General features: G+C 39.4%; 1 protein-coding gene across 1 annotated transcript in view; it reads left to right on the forward strand.

Annotated features, from left to right (window-relative positions):
* LOC128687309 (uncharacterized) overlaps positions 1–22,500 on the forward strand; it is a 148,752-nt gene that overhangs the window by 59,301 nt on the left and 66,951 nt on the right. The window contains exons 10-11 of the mRNA XM_070098293.1: positions 4,452–4,711; positions 14,146–14,363. Of these exons, the coding sequence (XP_069954394.1) occupies positions 4,452–4,711; positions 14,146–14,363 (478 nt within the window). The remainder of the gene's footprint in view (positions 1–4,451; positions 4,712–14,145; positions 14,364–22,500) is intronic.

Genomic DNA, 22,500 nt, shown 5'->3' on the forward strand with positions numbered 1-22,500 from the left:
GTAACAGTCCAGTTGATACATTGATACACTAGCCTGAAATTACAATTTGTGCAGATTGAAGTGTGAGGAATGTTCACAATGTTTGGAAACCTGAGTGACAGCTGGATATTGACCAAAAATTAGGTTATGGTGTTGGCTACAGACCCGTTACCCTGGGGGAAAATGGTTTTAATTCTTATGTTGATACTGACGGTACGGCTGGTCCCTGGTCAGAACGCTGCCTATCAACGAAGCTGAAGTCTGATTGATTTTCAGATGTAGTTATATTTGTGGTCAGTCTGCCTTTTGTTCGATTCCTCGCACTCTCGCATGAAAATAATGTGAGTAAATACTATATACACACAAGCACACTCCTGGCCTCTGGCGGAGCCAGGAGCTATGAATCGACCCCTGCAACCACAATTAGGTGAGTACACACACACACACACACACACACACACACACTGTACCACTAAGCTATGAAGATTACAATAAGATTTACCAGACAGTTCTGTGATTTGTCTCAGTCAGTACCACCCTGACCCAGCTATCTTCCCACGGCTCCAGTGAGGCAACACCTCACAAAGTGAGGTATCACCTCATAAAGTGAGGTATCACCTCACAAAGTGAGGCAACACCTCACAAAGTGAAGTATCACCTCACAAAGTGATACATCACCTCACAAAGTGATGTATCACCTCACAAAGTGAGGTAACACCTCAAACAGTGAGGTAATGCTTCACAAAGTGAGGGAACACCTCACGCAGTGAGGTAATGCCTCACAAAGTGAGGTAATATCTCAAAGTACACTCATCTCAAATACGACCAGAGCTGCGGTAAGATGGGGAGGAAGAAGGATGGAAATACTGGGAAAGGATGGGAGGGTGAAGGAGAGGAGGGTAAGAAAGGCAAGTGGCCCAACCACTTGCCTGCAAGTGGTACGTTAGAACTGTCCATAACTCTTTGCTATTGCTCTGGGGCCACCTTCATGGAGTGGGGATATATCTGTTGTTTTTAGTGGCGGTGGGATGACACCAGTGTCAATGTACCCTCTCCAGAGCATACTTAAGGCATGCGAAAGGGGTTTATCGCTGGTCTTGATGAACACGGAGTTCCACGAGTCTGGGCCTGGGGCTAAATACATGGGCATGTTGCCAATGGCTTTTCCAGAGTCCAGTGGAGTTAGGATTATGTTAGAAATTTGCCATACATTGACAGGGTTTTGAGGCTCGATTTTTGAAGAATTTATTTGTATTTTCGATCTTTAGTCTGATAATGGCTTGCTAAACACAGAATCATACTGAGACGTGAGAATTTCACTCATTCCTTTGTTTTAATCTGTGTACGTCTCATCTTGCTTAAGTAAGGGCTCGATACTTGATGTGGTTTTTGCCTTGTTATTAGCATGTGAAAATATATAGTTTGGTTTTTTTTCAATTTCAGTGATTGCTTTTACTCCTGTCTCTCCCGGATCCTGCATAAATTATTGAACTTAAGTTCAATATTTCCTACTTCCCATCTCAGATAGTCTACCCCCGTGCCTCAGATAATCTCTCTCCGGTGTACTTCTTCTCTTCTATTTTCTTAGGAGAAATATGCCTTGAGCACACTGCAGCTGCCATAGAGTTGATCCTTACATGACACTAATCTTTGCAGTATGTTTAATTTAGGACATGTTTTATTTGATCCCAGTTGATGTTCTTGTCGATGAAGTTCAATTTTGTGAAGGCACCCTCGTAACTGTATGCCTTTTTCTGGTCGAGACCCTTGTGCATCTAAATCTGCATTTATATTATATTGTAATCTGAATTTGCTGTTATTTGTACTGATATATTTCTTACCAAGTTATCATTATTCGTGAAAATAAGGTCAAGTGTGTTTTCCAGTCTTGTTGGCTCCACTATCTGTTGGCTTAGGGTGAATTTGTTGCAGATTCAGCAGCTCATGTGAGTGTGACTTCATCTGAACTGTCTCCAGGCACTGTCTCTGCTATAACATTATTTGCCACAATCTTCCATTTTGTACGTCTTAAAGTGAAATGACCAAGCGGCAAGATATTTGGAGCTAGGGTTCCTTGAACTGTTGGGAAGCTGCATCTGGCTTATATGCATCCACGATGACTAGATTTTGGTTCTCAGTCTTTACTACTAAAACTTCAACTACATCATTTGCAGTGTTTAGAAACTTTGAAAATGAGAGACTCTTTGACATACAGGCCAATACCCCCTTGTTGTCTATTCTTTCTGTCGCATCTAAATAAATTGTACCCTGGTATTTTGCGCGAGTCTCTGTGAAGATCGCAAACATCCATTAGCAGTCCACTGATGAAAAATGTTTAGTTGTTGGGGGATGAAGGAATGTTTATTTGAGCATTATGAAAAGCCATATTAATAAACATTGGCGGATACTGTAAGTCTGATGCAATTTCATAGATTTTTTCAAACTTCTCATTCATAGAACTTACGGTTAGACGTGAAGAATCGAGTTCCTCACATACTGAATCTAGGTTTAGTCCATTTACCAGTGTAGATAAAAGATCTTGAGAAAAGGGTAAGATATTAAATACAAAAAATGTAGACGATACAAAATTTGGGAAAACCGAAGCACCCAAAGTAGAATGTTTGAGAATACAGAGTGATCTGCAGAGACTAGCGATGTGGTCAGAGACGGTGAAGGTGATTTTTCAAGTCAAAAGAAGTGCAAAATAATGTATTTTGGATATAATTACCTCAAACACATCTACAGAATGTTTGACAGCAAATTATCTGTAATACGAGAAGAAAAGCATCTTGGAGCAGTATAAGCAGCAATCTTAAATATATGAAACAATGAGCATTTTCGAGCAGTAAAGGTTACATAATGCTTGGTGTTAAAGTTAGAAATTTCGAATATAAAACACGAGAAACCACATTGATTCTGTATAATTTTAGATCACATCTTGAATATGTCAGTCTGTGTTGATCTCCGCATTACATAAAAGATGAAAGAAAACTGGAATGGGTGAGGAAAAGGGCGACTAAGCTCTTACCTTCATTTAGAACAAACATAAGAAGGCTCAAAGCACTTAACGTTTTCATTTTCTTAGGTAACGCAGATGACGAGAAGTTCTCATTCGGACCTTAAATCACTTCATAGTTTTGACTCAGTCAAATACGAAGAACTATGTGAAGTGCAAAATTAATCAACGATGGAACGAAATTAGTCTACAATGGGATAAAACTTCGAGGAAAGAGGTGCAACACAAATGTGTGTAAAGCTTTTTTAGCAAAACAAAATACTGGTAGAATAGAGCTAAGTACCAACTGAAAGTTAATATGGAAGACAATACAGCCATAGAAGAATCAGCTATACAAGAACTTCGTAAACATAGGAGTAAACAAGAGACTATACTGGGAAAACTAAAATCAACGGATTCCTGAAGTGTTCAGCAAGTAGATCAGAGCAGTCAACAGTTAGCTACCAGAAGTAATAATACTGATAGAAGCGGAGACAGCGGTGGCCGTGGTAGTGATCACAGTGTTGATCAACCTACACCATAGTATCCAGGAGTTGAACTAGTGTAAAAGCATTGTTACAGTTCTGTGGGTAACAGTGGAGCAACACGAGTAGTGAGAGAAGAAACGGTTGTAACAACTAGTGGTTTGTAGTCCAAGCCTTACATCCATTTCAATCTATCTTGTAAATTGCGTCCTATTTTTCGATATAGTATGGTATATTTTGTACCCTGTTTCCCACCAACAGCGGCATGAGGGAGGGAAGGATGGGAGAGAGAGTTTTATTACTCTTACCTGAAACATTTAGACTTAAAGATTATTGTTACAAAAAACGCGGTATATATAAATTATAGACATATATAAATTATAGCATTCACCCTGTTTCTGGGTTATTGTAAAAAGTAGTTAGTATACTGGTCTAGTTATCCGTTAGAATTACAATAAGTTTTAATAGTGGTTTAGGACTGCAACTAATAGGCTACTGACTAAAGAAATAAAAATTGAGATGTTTATTCACAAAGTTGTCTAGGTGGACAAAATCAAAGTAAATCAACTTGATGTAAGTTAGGATAAAAACTGCTACACTTCTCTCGTAGTAGTATAGTTCTGAAGGCACAATTTATATCTTTTGACTCTTAAAGTACCGTCTGGTACGTTGTCAGTAATTATAACAATACTAGTATATACAAGCAAGTGTGTGAGAATGTGTGTGTGTGCTCAAAGTTGTTCTTTATGTCTCAGTAAGACTCGACTCGACTTAAACAGTGACTGACTAAACGTCCTTGAATAATCTAACTTCTTGACCAATCAGGCAATCATGATAATTTGCTTGAGCAATAAGACGAACGATTCGCCGAACAGCAATGTAACAAGCAGCAACACAGCGTCAGGAACAAGGACACAAAATAACGACCCTAACTGGGAAACTTCAGCAGATCCTCCATAAAAGGCATAAAACTCCCTTAATACTGAATCTAGGTTCAGCATAACCAAATCCCCGACTACGACAGTGAGCAAATACCAGACAATTACCTAGCACTTATAAGTGCTAGGGTTATCGACACTCCCGAGCTTCAGAACCTTGCATTTATCTACATTGAACTGCATGACCGGAGCCCCACACGTCCACTTTCGGGGGGGGTTAACTTAGTGTCAGTACGACACAGCCTTTGTAAAACGTCAAAAATCACTAAGACTGAACTATGCTCTGTGAACAGAGTTACACAGAGATACGAGAGGTATGTTTCGACTCACTACCGATATTATACTGTACAAAAACAGAGTGTAAATAACGAACAAACAACACGAGAGAGAGAGAGAGAGAGGGAGAGAGAGAGAGAGAGAGTGATATTGGTCGAACAAGGACCAGCAGAGGAGAGAGCAACCACACAGCTGACTTTGGATTCATCCAGTGACTGGTGCCACTTAGTGGAGAGGTTTAACAACAGATCAGCAGCAGAGTAACCTTTCCTGAAGCCATATTGACGATCACAAAGTAGTGAGTGGTAGTCAAAAAACTCTGTCATTTGTCTTGAGATTATTGTCTCAAGGATCTTACCAGTGATTGACAGGAGTGACACTGGTCTGTAGTTGCTGATTTCTGCTCTGCTCTTATTTTTGTGAACAGGGACTACATTTGCCTCTTTCCATAGAGAGGGCCATTTACACTGTACTAGGCAGTGCTGAAAGATGCGAGTTAGAGGTGCTGCTAGCTGGTCTGCACATCTTCTCAACAATCTTGGGCTCAACTTGTCTGGGCCCACAGCCTTTTCTTGGTCAAGCGATTTAAGAAGGAAATGCACCTCCTCCTGCCTTATTGTCACCACTGACAGTTTTGACACAGTTCTTGCAGTTAGCCAAGGAGGGTCCCTTGCTGGATCAGGAACTTGCATTTTGGTAGCAAAGTGTTCAGCAAAGAGGTCCGCCTTCTCTTGACTACTAGTAGAGGTGGTCCCATCCTGTCGATTTAGAGGTGGAATAAGTTAATCAGGCAGATAACCTTGCCTGTCCTTGACCAGGGACCACCAGGTTTTGGAGCCTACCCTACCTGATGCTAGCTTTCTTTTAGTGTCCACCTCCCATTTAGCAATGGCCCACTTTTGAACATCTCCCATATGCCTACAGGCTTGCGTGTGCAAGTTCCTGTTATAGGTGGTAGGATGTCTCTTAAACCTTCGCCATGCTTTGTAATTAGCAGTAGCAGCCTCTCTACAACGAAAGCCAAACCAAGGCTGATCTGTAGGCTTTGTCACATATTGCCGGTGAGGAATGTGTTCTTGTTGTAGATTAAGGATGTGTCCAGTAAAGGCTTTCACTTGGTTGTCAACATCCCCTTGGAGAAGAGCATTCCAATCGGTGGTGGCGAGCTCAGAGCAAAGGGCTGGCCAATTACCTCTTTCCCATAGCCAGGTTGTGCGTGTGGACTCTTCACCTCGTTCTGTTGGGATCTTAAGTGTCGTAAAAACAGCCTTGTGGTCAGACGATCCAACGTAGCCGAGGGGTTGACAAGTGACTATGCCTTCTGCCAGATCACTCACTACTGGGTCAAGGGAGGAGCCAGAGATATGAGTAGGGAAATCAACAAAGTTTCTCATGTCAAACACTGCAAGAAGGTCATCAAAGTCCCTCTGTATAAGGTGCTGGTTGAGGTCACCAACAATTATAATATGTTGACAGTTGTGTTGTAGCAGAAGGGAGTCAATATGTTCCATTAGGAAGTTGATGGGGTCTGCATGTTGCCACTGAGGTCTGTACATTGCACATGCTAGTACAGAGGTACTAGTGTTTATAAAGAGCTTGAAGAACATCATTTCAAGATGTGTAGGGGTGGCAACATCAATGTGCTGGGTATGAACACTTTTAGAGAAGCACACAGCAACACCTCCTCCTTGCCCTTGCCTGTCTCTTCTCATCCATGAGGTGTAGCCAGCAATTCTTGCAAAATTTTCTGGAGTCCTGTCATCCAAAAATGCTCTCTCTCTCTCTCTCTCTCTCTCTCTCTCTCTCTCTCTCTCTCTCTCTCTCTCTCTCTCCCTTCTTTTCAGTCCTTCAACTAATCTCCATAAAATCCTCTTCCTCTATCCTCCCTCATTCACTTCTCAACTTCATTTCGTCAGACTCTCGTCAGCCAAGACTTTTCACACCATCACGAAAACAAAGTTTCCAGCATCACTCTCCCCACTCATCCTTCCTCTCCCCACTCATCCTTCTTCTCCCCACTCATCCTTCCTCTCCTCGCTCATTCTTTCTCTCCCTACTCATCCTTCCTCTCCCCACTCATCCTTCTTCTCCCTACTCATCCTTCCTCTCCCAACTCATCCTTCTTCTCCCTACTCATCCTTCCTCTCCCAATTCATCCTTCTTCTCCCTACTCATCCTTCCTCTCCCCACTCATCTTTCTTCTCTCTACTCATCCTTCCTCTCCCAACTCATCCTTCTTCTTCCTACTCATCCTTCTTCTCCCCACTCATCCTTCTTTTCCCTACTCATCCTTCCTCTCCCCACTCATCTTTCTTCTCCCTACTCATCCTTCCTCTCCTCACTCATCCTTCCTCTCCCCACTTGCCTTCACCCCTCTTCTTATCCTTACTTTCCCGTTACCCTCCAGTCTTTACTTATTGTCCTTCTATCTATCCTCCTATCACAATTTATCGTCCTCTCCCATTCAGCCCACCCTCCACACATATCGTTTCCCTCTTATCATTCTCTCCCCACTTCTCCCTTTTTACCCTTCTCTTTCCACTTATCTTCCTCTCACCAGTTATCCTCTGATGCCTCCTCTTCCCACCTGTGTTCTCCACTCTTCAATTTAGCTTCCACCACCATTAACCTTTTTATAACCCTTCTCACCACAACACATCGTTGTTCAGCATTACAATCCATCAACATACTCAAAGCCTTCATCGTATCCTCTTCGCGTTCCTCTTTCCTTTCAAACCTCATTTTTTCCCCTCCTGCTTCCCTCTTTCCTTCTCTAATTACATTTTAGCCTTTCTCTCCTTCTCAGTGCATTTACTCCTCATATCCTCCCTAGCTCATACCTTTGTAAGAAATATTGTTTTTTAGTCGTTCTCATCAGGGCATCTTTCCCACCACACAGAGTAACGTAAGCACTCGGCTCTGGGTGAGATGCGTCACCATTGTAAATTTGATGTCTCTCATTGTGACCATTCTTATATAATAGCTTGTAAAAAATGTAACCTTGATTTAAAAAATGGAGAATTGACACCAACATCGCCCAGAAAGTAAATACACTTTCCTTTAAGCATGACACATCAGCGCTTAAAGTTTGATGCCGATCGAAAATAATAATAGTAATAATAGTAATAATAATAATAATAATAATAATAATAATAATAATAATATCTTTATTTACTACAAGTACATGTACAAGGTATACAGGCCTAGCTGACATCAATGACATACTACTATATAGAAAGCCGCTTGTTATGCAGAGCATTACGGGCAAATTAGGTCAGTTTCGTCCCAGGATGCGACCCACACCAGTCGACTAACACCCAGGTATCTATTTTATAGAGATGGGTGAGCATAGACAACCGGTGTAAGGAAACACGCCCATTGAAATAATGAATGTCAACACACAGCAAGAGCAAAAAAAATAGGAAATCAAGACAATACAGACCTTGATTTTAAGTGGAGCTCAAAGAATCACTAACACACAAAACTGCTAGACAACTGTGACACACACAAAGCAACTTAGAGAGAAAAGGATCACCAGAGTTGTCATAATAAAAAGGATTTCATTTATATATATATATATATATATATATATATATATATATATATATATATATATATATATATATATATATATATATATATATATATATATATATATATATATATATGCAAAACAACCACTCTGAAAGAATAGAGACATTCCAAGCGCTTTCGTGACTACTCACATTATCATAGTTCCTTGATAATGTGAGTAGTCACGAAAGCGCTTGGAATTTCTCTATTCTTTCAGAGTGGTTGTTTTGCATATTCTGAAATCATCTGTTTACTGTGATCTTATTGCATATATATATATATATATATATATATATATATATATATATATATATATATATATATATATATATATATATATATATATATATATATATATATATATATATATATATATATATATATATATATATATATATATATATATATATATATATATATATATATATATATATATATATCTCGAATATCTCAAATACTTTTTCTCCAAGGTTGATTGACTGATTAAATCATCATTATTTCACTGGTTCACCTTCTCTCTCTGTATTTCACTAAAGATGTGAAAATTAAAATGGTATACAATACCGACAGTTTGATAAGAAACATGTGCAACAGTTAAGCAACTTTATTCCGAAACGTTTCGCCTACACAGTTGGCTTCTTCATTCGAGTACGGAAAAGCTGGCAGAAGCAGTAGAGATGAGAAGACCATGTAATCAGTCCATTACCCTTGAAGACGTTTCGAGGTGGTCAGTCCCTCTTCTCCAGGCTGAGGGACTGACCACTCTTCAATGCTTAATAGATATTAAACAGAAGGAAAAAAATATATACTAGCGTGTATTCCGTAATTAAATTGCTTATAAAAAATTACAGTACTGCGGACCTTAGCAGCTGTGAGTAAAAAAAAAAAATAATATATGACACAATTCTGGTTGCAGACATTTTAAAAGCAAAATTCTAAATTCTGATTTAGGGAAAAGATCAAATCCCCTAATCTCCCTGAAAGAAAATTTATTACTCGGCACATTAATAATGGGGAAAATTATTTAAGGATAGGCAAGATTTTTTAGCACAACGCAGTACATAAGAAAATATTGCAAGAACACGAGAAACAGTTTTATTCTTAAGAAAATGTCTTATTCTTAAGGAAATGTCTACCATTATTGTACATTGAACACTGTACACACGGTACAGTAAATTACATAATAAAAAAAGGCACAATATCGTGACTGGAACGATACACAAATAACCCGAACATAGAAGAGAGGAGCTTACGACGACGTTTTGCCGTTCTGCTCCACTTCTGGTTAGTGTGACTTTGTAAATGGTCCAAGTCGGACCGAAACGTCGTCGTAAGCTTCTCTCTTCTATGTGCGGGTTATTTGTGTACAGTAAATTACAAAAAGATGGAAATAAAGTGGTTGTTAATACTTGTAAATAATTAAAACATAAACGTAATCTTCTGTAATAGAGTTTGCTAAGAATTTTTTTTAAATAATTAGAGAAAAAATTAGATATATAAAAGAGAATAAATTTATGAATCAAGCAAACTATAGAGGTAAATAAATTGACGTTAATCATTGGCAAGCAAGAAAAGAAACTAAACAAGAATCATTTAAGACGACAATACTGCCAGAAGTTACTCCAAACAATTCTTAATAATAAATGGAAACTGAAAAGCTGATAAATGAGACATTTGAGCAATGTTTGGGTTTACCTGGAGAGGGTTTCGGGGGTTTCGTGGTGGATCAGGGTCTGATCAACCAGGCTGTTACTGTTGGCCGCATGCAAACTGACCTACGAACCCCAGCCAGGTTGATCAGGTACTGGCTTTAGGTGCCTGTCCAGTGTGTTCTTGAAGACAGTATCTTATGTCTAAAAACGTAGTCCATGAAGATTGATGGATTGACCACATAGACTCCAGGCCGAGGATTGATTACCTCAACTCTTCGTCTTCAACCTTTCTCTGCATTGGACTGAGCAAGCCACTGGTTGGTGAAACCTTTCCAGAATTAAGATACCCAAATGTTGCACAAGTCTCTCATTTATCGCTTCCAAACAAAATTTAACTGATGAACACCCACAAGGGAGGTTCCTTGACGCTGGTGAGGGGCTCTTGATCCAGGGAATTGGATCTGTCCTCCAGTTCCCTGAATTAAGCATGAATACCTTCCACATTCCCCATGATTATAACAATAATTAACTGATAGAAATCAAAAGTTAGATATAGCAGTATTATGAAAGTTATATTAAATACGTGGTTTCCTGGAGAACAGGAAATTACACTTGTAAATATTTACTGAAATAGTGAGTAAATCAGGAATATATGAGCATAAGCTGATGATGCGACCTTAGCAAAGCCGGGAACTCAAACATTCTCAGAACCTTAAGAGTTTCTGAGGAACGTAAGTCCACAGTACAGCCAACACAAACTCCAGGCAAGACAATAGGTCTTAGAGTACTTATCTACAAATGACCTTGAGCTTTTCGTAATCTACAGTTCCTTAACATCCAGTCACACAAGTGTACAAGAAACTTGAGTAAAGGAGCTTCTTAGGACGCTTGAAGAGAACAACAGCGTTCAAGAATCCTTGCAGTAACTACAGTAACACTGACTCTGAGATGACAATACTAGTTAAAAATTACTAATGAAAGAGGAACTTTCGTTGACAAAGCATAATGAAGATTGTGCTATTGTTCTTTTATGATTCAAAACTCGATTTCGAACAGCAGCACCACTTGTTGTGACTAGGAAGAGAACATCACCACACGACTTATTTCACTTGTAGTATCGTAATATGAAATTAGTGAGTGTTGCTGTCACTTACAGTCGCTGTGTCAGTATTCTTGTGCCTCATTTTGCTTCTCTTTTAAATATTCCACATACTACTTCTCATTAAAACGTTTTAAGTGTGTTATGAGCTTTGGAGTAGTCTTAGCGGAAGTCTTAATCGTCTTTCCGCTTCTCCTTCGCTTAGCTGCGCTTCTCTCACTGTCTGGCTTTTCTTGACAGTGATATTAATACTTCCACAGAAGCTTCCAGTCTTATTATATTCAATACACTGTTGTGCCAAGCTTCAACCTGTCAATAAACGAAGATCCTTCTGTGTAAACGAAGCAAATGTTTCTCACAAGCACAGTTCACTGACTGTGCCTGAGAGAAACTGTCAGTCTTCTTTCACAATGTGTCATACTGCCACAACATGTTATTGAATTATTTTTCGTTTCCTATTCACTCTAACATAATAAATATTCAGGACTTAGGCTATATTGTTAAGCAATATCACTCGTATAATAGTGATAAAAAATGTAATTTACGGACAAGTAGAGGTAATTATAATATTGGCGATGAAGTAACTCCACTTCCTTCGTCCTCCTTTTCCTTTCACTGTTCTTCCCTGCACTTTCACTGTTCTTCCCTGCACTTTCACTGTTCTTCCCTGCACTTTCACTGTTCTTCCCTGCACTTTCACTGTTCTTCCCTGCACTTTCACTGTTCTTCCCTGCACTTTCACTGTTCTTCCCTGCACTTTCACTGTTCTTCCCTGCACTTTCACTGTTCTTCCCTGCACTTTCACTGTTCTTCCCTGCACTTTCACTGTTCTTCCCTGCACTTTCACTGTTCTTCCCTGCAGCTTCACGAGAACAACTAAATGATAACGAGATAACGAGAACCAACTAAATAATGAAATAATCACTAGAATATCCCTTTTGCAGAAATTTTGAGACATAACAAATACTGTCCTCATGGATGTTATAACTCATCCACTGGTGAACGCTCCTCCAAATGGATCATTCAAACTGGAACTGACCTCCGCTTGAACCAGATATATGATCAGTGTCAAGTAAGTCAACAGCGGCACTTCCCCGCTCCATGAGATATTACCCCATTCCAAACACTCCCTTTACCCCCAAGAAACGTCTTAAATCACAACCTAAGCTTTGTTTTAAAGCCAAGTAGGATACCCTAAGCTGTATTGATGACTAAGTCATCAGTACAGCTTAATGCTGTATTTATGTTGATGGTTCTGTTCATCAATCCACTGGTGCGTCTGGTAGTGCTGCTGTTGCCATACAGAGTGATGGTTCTTTTAAGGAAATTGGAGCACGCATCAATAACTGGGCCTCTACCCTTCAAATTGAACTGTTTGACATACCTATTGCATTCAAATGCGTCCATGTATCTAAGGTTGACACTTTCGTTGTAACTGATTCTCTATCATCCATATATGTTCTTAACTCCTTCAGTATTAATTGTGGCATGCTTGTGTCAGAACCCACACACAGGTATGATAGGACTGTGGGCAGTAGGGTCGGAGTGCATTTTCTGTGGATTCTATCTCACATTGGTCTTCAGATGCATGATAAAACTGTTGAATGAGTTAAGTTATGTGCCTTCAAAGAGGTAGCAGATTACAATCTTGGGTCGTCAGTTAGTCTGAGAAAAAATTATACGAAAAGAATTTCATATGAACTTTATTGACTTAAGGCTGAGGGAGAATGACACTAGTCAGTCCATCTAGCATCATTGTATTTTGCAGGAGGAGCCTGCCCTTGTGGCTTAGCGCTTCTTTTTGATAATAATAATAATAATGCAGGAGGAGCCACATGTCTGTGGTGCATCCAACCAAATATACAGACTCTTGCATGTCACTATAGCCCGGCTGTGGCTGGGTTACCGGCGTATTTGGGAGGTTAAATAACCACCACCATGTGGATCAAATTAAATGTAAACTTTGCCAGATGGACAAGTGTCACACCCTGCGTCATTGTGTACTGGAATGCGATCAAATTAATGAATTCAGAGACAACTCACTGAGAAAGGTTCAAGAAATGTCAAAGTATTTTATGCAATAAATCACATTACCAACCATTCTGAAAAAATACTTTGTGATCACTGTAAATAACTCATTACTACTTTTGTGTGTGTGTGTGTACGAAACCTAACTCATGTCTGCAAAAATAACTCATTACGATTGTGACCAGATATAAACATGTAAATAGTTCATTACTACTGCAACTTGTTCAGCTATCAAAACCTTGCAGCCCAGTTCCTGGACCCATTATGTACCTCTGAAATCTTTTGACTACCACCCACAGGATGAGTATGGGGGTGCATAATTGAGATATTAAACTAAACTAAAACCCTAAGCCCTACCTTCTGGTTCAAAACCTAGTGAGCTTGGTACTATCTCCTCCTTACGTGAATTTTCATCCCTTCGTCTTTAGTTATGTCTTCATCTTTTGGAGATCGTCTTCTACTACCGACTCATCACCTACAGCCCAGTCGCTACCCAAAACAACCCACTACCACCACGTACAACTGCCCAGGATAAGATAAATAGCAGTGATCATGACCAGAAATAAGTTCTATTGTAGGAAGTATGATGTGTGATGTTATACACCATAAATGTTTTTAATGTGTAGTACGTCTCTATAATAATTACATCGCACATACCCATGCATTGACCCTCTAACACCCCACACCTGAGTGTAGAGCAGAAAGGTAAAGTGAAAATCAGGTTCTTGTGGTACCCAGTTGCAAACAGGATACTGGGAGGATTGCAGTACAGTGTACTTGTGGGACATGTGAAAAGGCTCTTGGGAAAAAAATCCAGAATCATATGCAACCTTTGCTTTTTCAATCATCATGACACCTGTGCAAGAATAAACACTGTATCCAAAAACGACATCCATCTAGAAAGGTGTTTCTGGCTCTGCATTAAAGATGTGGAACTATGGACAGATATCAGGAACTACTGGATAGTCTATCCGGATTATAAAGAGCATTGGAGGATAGGAGTGGAGTAAAGTTTAACACACAGAATGCCCAGTCTACAACAGGTGACCCAAAAACAGACACCCACTGGAAAAAAAACACAGGAAACAAAAAAATCAGCTGCCTCAGTCCCCATCCCTAGGGCTGACCCAGACCCAGCCCTCAGCCATTGTGAAGATCCAGATTCGGCTAAAGACCCTTCTACATCCACCACAGCCATAGCCCTTAGTACAGATGTGGTAGAGGAGTCCTCTTCCGAGAAAAATGTTGACCTCCTAACAACAGATAGGGGTGTCTCTGGTTTGGCTATGGAGGACTGTAATGCAGTTTTAGGATCTGCACAGATTAGGAATACATCCAGTATGAATTGTATCCAGTCAAAAACAAAATGGTGCAAATTCTATGTTTGGGGCATCTGTAAACATGGAACATCAGGGAAAACAAATGGGTCATGCAACTTTGAGTATCCCAAAAAATGCTGCGACCTCCTGTTTAAAGGAGTGTGTCGTTCTAGCTCTTGCAGATTCTTCCATCCTGAGATGTGTCCTTCTTCAGTCTTCGAAAAATAATGTTACAATACCAACTGCCCCACATACCACCTAAAAGGGACCAGGAGACACACACCCCGTATAACAAATCATAGTAGTTATGGTAGTTATGAGAACTCCACTCCAATTGATTTTTAGTGGTAGGAAACGAAGAAAGAAATTCAAAAGAGATAGCCAAAATAGTCCACTACCTTGGAGTCTTGTTGGACTGGCGGCACATCCAGTGGCCCCCCTCCGGACTCTCAACTACTGATGCCAACAACGATATCCCCCCAACAAACATACAACACAACCTCACTTATATTTGCTAATATACTAGGCCTTAGGCAATCCACCAACAAAATACCTTTAATTAGTGAACTTCTAGGGGAGTCAAATACAATGTTTGCAACCTTCACAGAGACCCACGCAAAAGATTACTTTGACAGTGAAATATGGATACCTGGGTACCTGGGTACTGGGAACTGGGTGCAGCGTTTCAAGGCTGGTGGCAGTGTTGAGTTACCGTCTCCCGTACCTCGGCCTGGCCCCTCGAAGAATACATCTGTTCATACCTTAACTGTGTTAAAGAAGCAGTTAGAGAGTAACTGCTTCTTTAACACAGTTAAGGTATGAACAGATGTTTTCCTCAAGGGCCAGTCCGTGGTTCGGCAGACGGTAACCAGCCTTGAAACACTGCACCCGGATCCTCACTGAACGCTCACATACACTAACATTCTCCACTATTTCTTTCGTCTTGTGTCAAGCTTTGTGAAGCCCTATGATGTGAGCTATAGTTTTAGGTGATAAAGACTTCCTTTTACCCATAATCAAAGATGTATAGCCCCAAAACCAAAGGAAACACAGGACAAAAGACGAGACGAATGAGAGACATAAATGCAACACTTCCTCTCACCACGGCAGCCACATGGGCAATGAGAAATCACTGTGAAGTGTGGTGACAGGCCAAGACATCATGCTAACAGCTGGTACCCAGCAGAATGTACTGACGAAAAAAGAGCCCCCTCTATGGTAGGCCTTTGATTTTCATCACAGTATTATGCCCGGGCGCTCACCCGGCATAATGCCTTGACGAGCACTGTACACCGTACTAAATACTATTAAATGCTAACAAATGCTGTTTACTCTAACTCTGATAGCTCCAGGAGTGAGTAACCCTTAGTTTCCAACATGCAGACACTGGTGCTATTGCAATCCCATGCAACCCCAACTAGGTGAATATTACGAGCACCTGGGAGAGAAGTGGTGGTCTTGTGGGTGCCCGCTGCTGCCCCCTGCTAAGAGAATGTCTTACTCTCCGTCTCCTGGATCCTTTGCGTTCACTTTGCTCCTATGATAAGTTGTACTAATCTTATGTATGTAAGTATGTATGTATATATATATATATATATATATATATATATATATATACATACATATATGTATATATATATGTCGTGTCGAATAGGCAAAACTTGCCATCTTGGCTTAAATAGCAACGTTCATATTGCCATAGAGGACAAGTGAAAATTTGTGTATGCAATAATTTCACCAAAATCATTCTGAACCTAACGAAAAAAATATATTTGATTGTATTTGTTTAGTATTAAATTATTGTAAACAAATCTAAAATATATTTAGTTGGGTTAGGCTAAAATAAATTGCTCTTGTTATAATAAGGTTAGGTAAGTTTTCTAAGATTCTTTTGGTGCAAAATTAAAAATTTTTACATTAACATTAATGAAAAAAATATATCTTTAAACGTATAAGAGAAAATTTCTGAAAGGACTTAATTTTAAATGAGTTCTTGCTAATTGACCAGTTTTACATATTCGGCACGACATATATATATATAAATATATATATATATATATATATATATGTATACATTTACTAAAAAAGAGAAGAAGAAAAACTTTATAAAACTGGGTTGCTTAAATGTGCGTGGATGTAGTGCGGATGACAAGAAACAGATGATTGCTGATGTTATGAATGAAAAGAAGTTGGATGTCCTGGCCCTAAGCGAAACAAAGCTGAAGGGGGTAGGAGAGTTTCAGTGGGGGGAAATAAATGGGATTAAATCTGGAGTATCTGAGAGAGTTAGAGCAAAGGAAGGGGTAGCAGTAATGTTAAATGATCAGTTATGGAAGGAGAAAAGAGAATATGAATGTGTAAATTCAAGAATTATGTGGATTAAAGTAAAGGTTGGATGCGAGAAGTGGGTCATAATAAGCGTGTATGCACCTGGAGAAGAGAGGAATGCAGAGGAGAGAGAGAGATTTTGGGAGATGTTAAGTGAATGTATAGGAGCCTTTGAACCAAATGAGAGAGTAATTGTGGTAGGGGACCTGAATGCTAAAGTAGGAGAAACTTTTAGAGAGGGTGTGGTAGGTAAGTTTGGGGTGCCAGGTGTAAATGATAATGGGAGCCCTTTGATTGAACTTTGTATAGAAAGGGGTTTAGTTATAGGTAATACATATTTTAAGAAAAAGAGGATAAATAAGTATACACGATATGATGTAGGGTGAAATGACAGTAGTTTGTTGGATTATGTATTGGTAGATAAAAGACTGTTGAGTAGACTTCAGGATGTACATGTTTATAGAGGGGCCACAGATATATCAGATCACTTTCTAGTTGTAGCTACACTGAGAGTAAAAGGTAGATGGGATACAAGGAGAATAGAAGCATCAGGGAAGAGAGAGGTGAAGGTTTATAAACTAAAAGAGGAGGCAGTTAGGGTAAGATATAAACAGCTATTGGAGGATAGATGGGCTAATGAGAGCATAGGCAATGGGGTCGAAGAGGTATGGGCTAGGTTTAAAAATGTAGTGTTAGAGTGTTCAGCAGAAGTTTGTGGTTACAGGAAAGTGGGTGCAGGAGGGAAGAGGAGCGATTGGTGGAATGATGATGTAAAGAGAGTAGTAAGGGAGAAAAAGTTAGCATATGAGAAGTTTTTACAAAGTAGAAGTGATGCAAGGAGGGAAGAGTATATGGAGAAAAAGAGAGAAGTTAAGAGAGTGGTGAAGCAATGTAAAAAGAGAGCAAATGAGAGAGTGGGTGAGATGTTATCAACAAATTTTGTTGAAAATAAGAAAAAGTTTTGGAGTGAGATTAACAAGTTAAGAAAGCCTAGAGAACAAATGGATTTGTCAGTTAAAAATAGGAGAGGAGAGTTATTAAATGGAGAGTTAGAGGTATTGGGAAGATGGAGGGAATATTTTGAGGAATTGTTAAATGTTGATGAAGATAGGGAAGCTGTGATTTCGTGTATAGGGCAAGGAGGAATAACATCTTGTAGGAGTGAGGAAGAGCCAGTTGTGAGTGTGGGGGAAGTTCGTGAGGCAGTAGGTAAAATGAAAGGGGGTAAGGCAGCCGGGATTGATGGGATAAAGATAGAAATGTTAAAAGCAGGTGGGGATATAGTCTTGGAGTGGTTGGTGCAATTATTTAATAAATGTATGGAAGAGGGTAAGGTACCTAGGGATTGGCAGAGAGCATGCATAGTTCCTTTGTATAAAGGCAAAGGGGATAAAAGAGAGTGCAAAAATTATAGGGGGATAAGTCTGTTGAGTGTACCTGGTAAGGTGTATGGTAGAGTTATAATTGAAAGAATTAAGAGTAAGACGGAGAATAGGATAGCAGATGAACAAGGAGGCTTTAGGAAAGGTAGGGGGTGTGTGGACCAGGTGTTTACAGTGAAACATATAAGTGAACAGTATTTAGATAAGGCTAAAGAGGTCTTTGTGGCATTTATGGATTTGGAAAAGGCGTATGACAGGGTGGATAGGGGGGCAATGTGGCAGATGTTGCAAGTGTATGGTGTAGGAGGTAGGTTACTGAAAGCAGTGAAGAGTTTTTACGAGGATAGTGAGGCTCAAGTTAGAGTATGTAGGAAAGAGGGAAATTTTTTCCCAGTAAAAGTAGGCCTTAGACAAGGATGTGTGATGTCACCATGGTTGTTTAATATATTTATAGATGGGGTTGTAAGAGAAGTAAATGCGAGGGTCTTGGCAAGAGGCGTGGAGTTAAAAGATAAAGAATCACACACAAAGTGGGAGTTGTCACAGCTGCTCTTTGCTGATGACACTGTGCTCTTGGGAGATTCTGAAGAGAAGTTGCAGAGATTGGTGGATGAATTTGGTAGGGTGTGCAAAAGAAGAAAATTAAAGGTGAATACAGGAAAGAGTAAGGTTATGAGGATAACAAAAAGATTAGGTGATGAAAGATTGAATATCAGATTGGAGGGAGAGAGTATGGAGGAGGTGAACGTATTCAGATATTTGGGAGTGGACGTGTCAGCGGATGGGTCTATGAAAGATGAGGTGAATCATAGAATTGATGAGGGAAAAAGAGTGAGTGGTGCACTTAGGAGTCTGTGGAGACAAAGAACTTTGTCCTTGGAGGCAAAGAGGGGAATGTATGAGAGTATAGTTTTACCAACGCTCTTATATGGGTGTGAAGCGTGGGTGATGAATGTTGCAGCGAGGAGAAGGCTGGAGGCAGTGGAGATGTCATGTCTGAGGGCAATGTGTGGTGTGAATATAATGCAGAGAATTCGTAGTTTGGAAGTTAGGAGGAGGTGCGGGATTACCAAAACTGTTGTCCAGAGGGCTGAGGAAGGGTTGTTGAGGTGGTTCGGACATGTAGAGAGAATGGAGCGAAACAGAATGACTTCAAGAGTGTATCAGTCTGTAGTGGAAGGAAGGCGGGGTAGGGGTCGGCCTAGGAAGGGTTGGAGGGAGGGGGTAAAGGAGGTTTTGTGTGCGAGGGGCTTGGACTTCCAGCAGGCATGCGTGAGCGTGTTTGATAGGAGTGAATGGAGACAAATGGTTTTTAATACTTGACGTGCTGTTGGAGTGTGAGCAAAGTAACATTTATGAAGGGATTCAGGGAAACCGGCAGGCCGGACTTGAGTCCTGGAGATGGGAAGTACAGTGCCTGCACTCTGAAGGAGGGGTGTTAATGTTGCAGTTTAAAAACTGTAGTGTAAAGCACCCTTCTGGCAAGACAGTGATGGAGTGAATGATGGTGAAAGTTTTTCTTTTTCGGGCCACCCTGCCTTGGTGGGAATCGGCCAGTGTGATAATAATAAAATAATAAAATAAATATATATATATATATATATATATATATATATATACATACATATATTTATATATATATATATATATATATATATATATATATATATATATATATATATATATATATTTTATATATATATATATATATATATATATATATATATATATATATATATATATATATATATATATATATATATATATATACACATTCATATATTTATATATATATATATATATATATATATATATATATATATATATATATATATATATATATATATATATATATATATATATATATATACACATTCATATATTTATATATATATATTATATATATATATATTATATATATATATTATATATATATATATTACATATGTATATATATATATATCCATCACAGTGTGGGGCGACAGGGAGGAGCTGCTGACCACAGGGAGGAGTACAAGATCAGCAAGTACAGGGACATTAGCCAACAGTATCAATTTGTCCCAGTGGGATCAGAGACCTTGGGATCATGGGGAAAAAATGCCTCACGTTTCCTTAAAGAATTGGGTTCCAGACTCATCGACACCACCAGGGACCCAAGGGCAGCCACTTTCATGTTCCAGCGTTTCAGCGTCGCCATCCAGAGGGGAAATGCTTGCTGCATACTTGGCTCACGTCCAGCCTCGGAGGAGCTGGAGGAAATTCATGATCTTTGATACAGTGTGCCATTGTATTCATGTTTATGTTTTTTCCTGTAAATGTATTTTGTTTATTAATAAATGTTCACATAGAATAAAAAATATATAGGGGGTGGTAGGAGAAGCAAATATTCAAACAGCTCCGGGGAGAACCTTGAGTTTTCCCTGAGGTACGTTTATTGTCTTCTCTGAGGATGAGGGTCCCCAGTCCAGCTATAGAGGTGGTACTTCCCTATATATATATATATACATACATATATATATATATACATATATATACATACATATATATATATACATACATTATTATTTTTTTTTTTATTATTATCACACCGGCCGATTCCCACCAAGGCAGGGTGGCCCGAAAAAGAAAAACTTTCACCATCATTCACTCCATCACTGTCTTGCCAGAAGGGTGCTTTACACTACAGTTTTTAAACTGCAACATTAACACCCCTCCTTCAGAGTGCAGGCACTGTACTTCCCATATCCAGGACTCAAGTCCGGCCTGCCGGTTTCCCTGAATCCCTTCATAAATGTTACTTTGCTCACACTCCAACAGCACGTCAAGTATTAAAAACCATTTGTCTCCATTCACTCCTATCAAACACGCTCAAGCATGCCTGCTGGAAGTCCAAGCCCCTCGCACACAAAACCTCCTTTACCCCCTCCCTCCAACCCTTCCTAGGCCGACCCCTACCCCGCCTTCCTTCCACTACAGACTGATACACTCTTGAAGTCATTCTGTTTCGCTCCATTCTCTCTACATGTCCGAACCACCTCAACAACCCTTCCTCAGCCCTCTGGACAACAGTTTTGGTAATCCCGCACCTCCTCCTAACTTCCAAACTACGAATTCTCTGCATTATATTCACACCACACATTGCCCTCAGACATGACATCTCCACTGCCTCCAGCCTTCTCCTCGCTGCAACATTCATCACCCACGCTTCACACCCATATAAGAGCGTTGGTAAAACTATACTCTCATACATTCCCCTCTTTGCGTCCAAGGACAAAGTTCTTTGTCTCCACAGACTCCTAAGTGCACCACTCACTCTTTTTCCCTCATCAATTCTATGATTCACCTCATCTTTCATAGACCCATCCGCTGACACGTCCACTCCCAAATATCTGAATACGTTCACCTCCTCCATACTCTCTCCCTCCAATCTGATATTCAATCTTTCATCACCTAATCTTTTTGTTATCCTCATAACCTTACTCTTTCCTGTATATATATATATATATATATATATATATATATATATATATATATATATATATATATATATATATATATATATATATATATATATATATATATATATATATCTTTCTTCTTTCAACACACCGGCCGTATCCCACCGAGGCAGGGTAGCCCAAAACGAAAAACGAAAGTTTCTCCTTTTATATTTAGTAATATATACAGGAGAAGGGGTTACTAGCTCCTTGCTCCCGGCATTTTAGTCGCCTCTTACGACACGCATGGCTTACGGAGGAAGAATTCTGTTCCACTTCCCCATGGAGATAAGAGGAAACAAACAAGAGCAAGAACTAGAAAAGAAAAATAGAAGAAAACCCAGAGGGGTGTGTATATATATGCTTGTACATGCATGTGTAGTGTGACCTAAGTGTAAGTAGAAGTAGCAAGACGTACCTGTAATCTTGCATATTTATGAGACAGACAAAAGACACCAGCAATCCTACCATCATGTAAAACAATTACGGGCTTTCGCTTTACACTCACTTGGCAGGAAGGTAGTACCTCCCTGCGTGGTTGCTGTCTACCTACTACTATATATATATATATATATATATATATATATATATATATATATATATATATATATATATATATATATATATTTTTATATATATATATATATATATATATATATATATATATATATATATATATATATATATATATATATACTTTGGATTTACTTGCTCTTGTAAACTGACTATTTATACCTATGTGGCAGCAGGTGCCTCTAGGAATCTAACAGGTTTTGGCACTTTCAAATTTCCTGAAATTTTGGTCTTCCCCTCGTCCATTTCACTTTTAAGATTTAGTTGTCACTGGTCACAGACCGGGCCGAGGGGGTGTTGACCCCCGGAACTCTCTCCAGGTAAACTCCAGGTATTGGGTTGTTCACTGACTCAGTCACTATCACTGGCTTCTGCT

This window comes from Cherax quadricarinatus, chromosome 62 (genome assembly GCF_038502225.1).
Source record: "Cherax quadricarinatus isolate ZL_2023a chromosome 62, ASM3850222v1, whole genome shotgun sequence".
Classification (NCBI taxonomy): Eukaryota; Metazoa; Arthropoda; class Malacostraca; order Decapoda; family Parastacidae; genus Cherax; species Cherax quadricarinatus.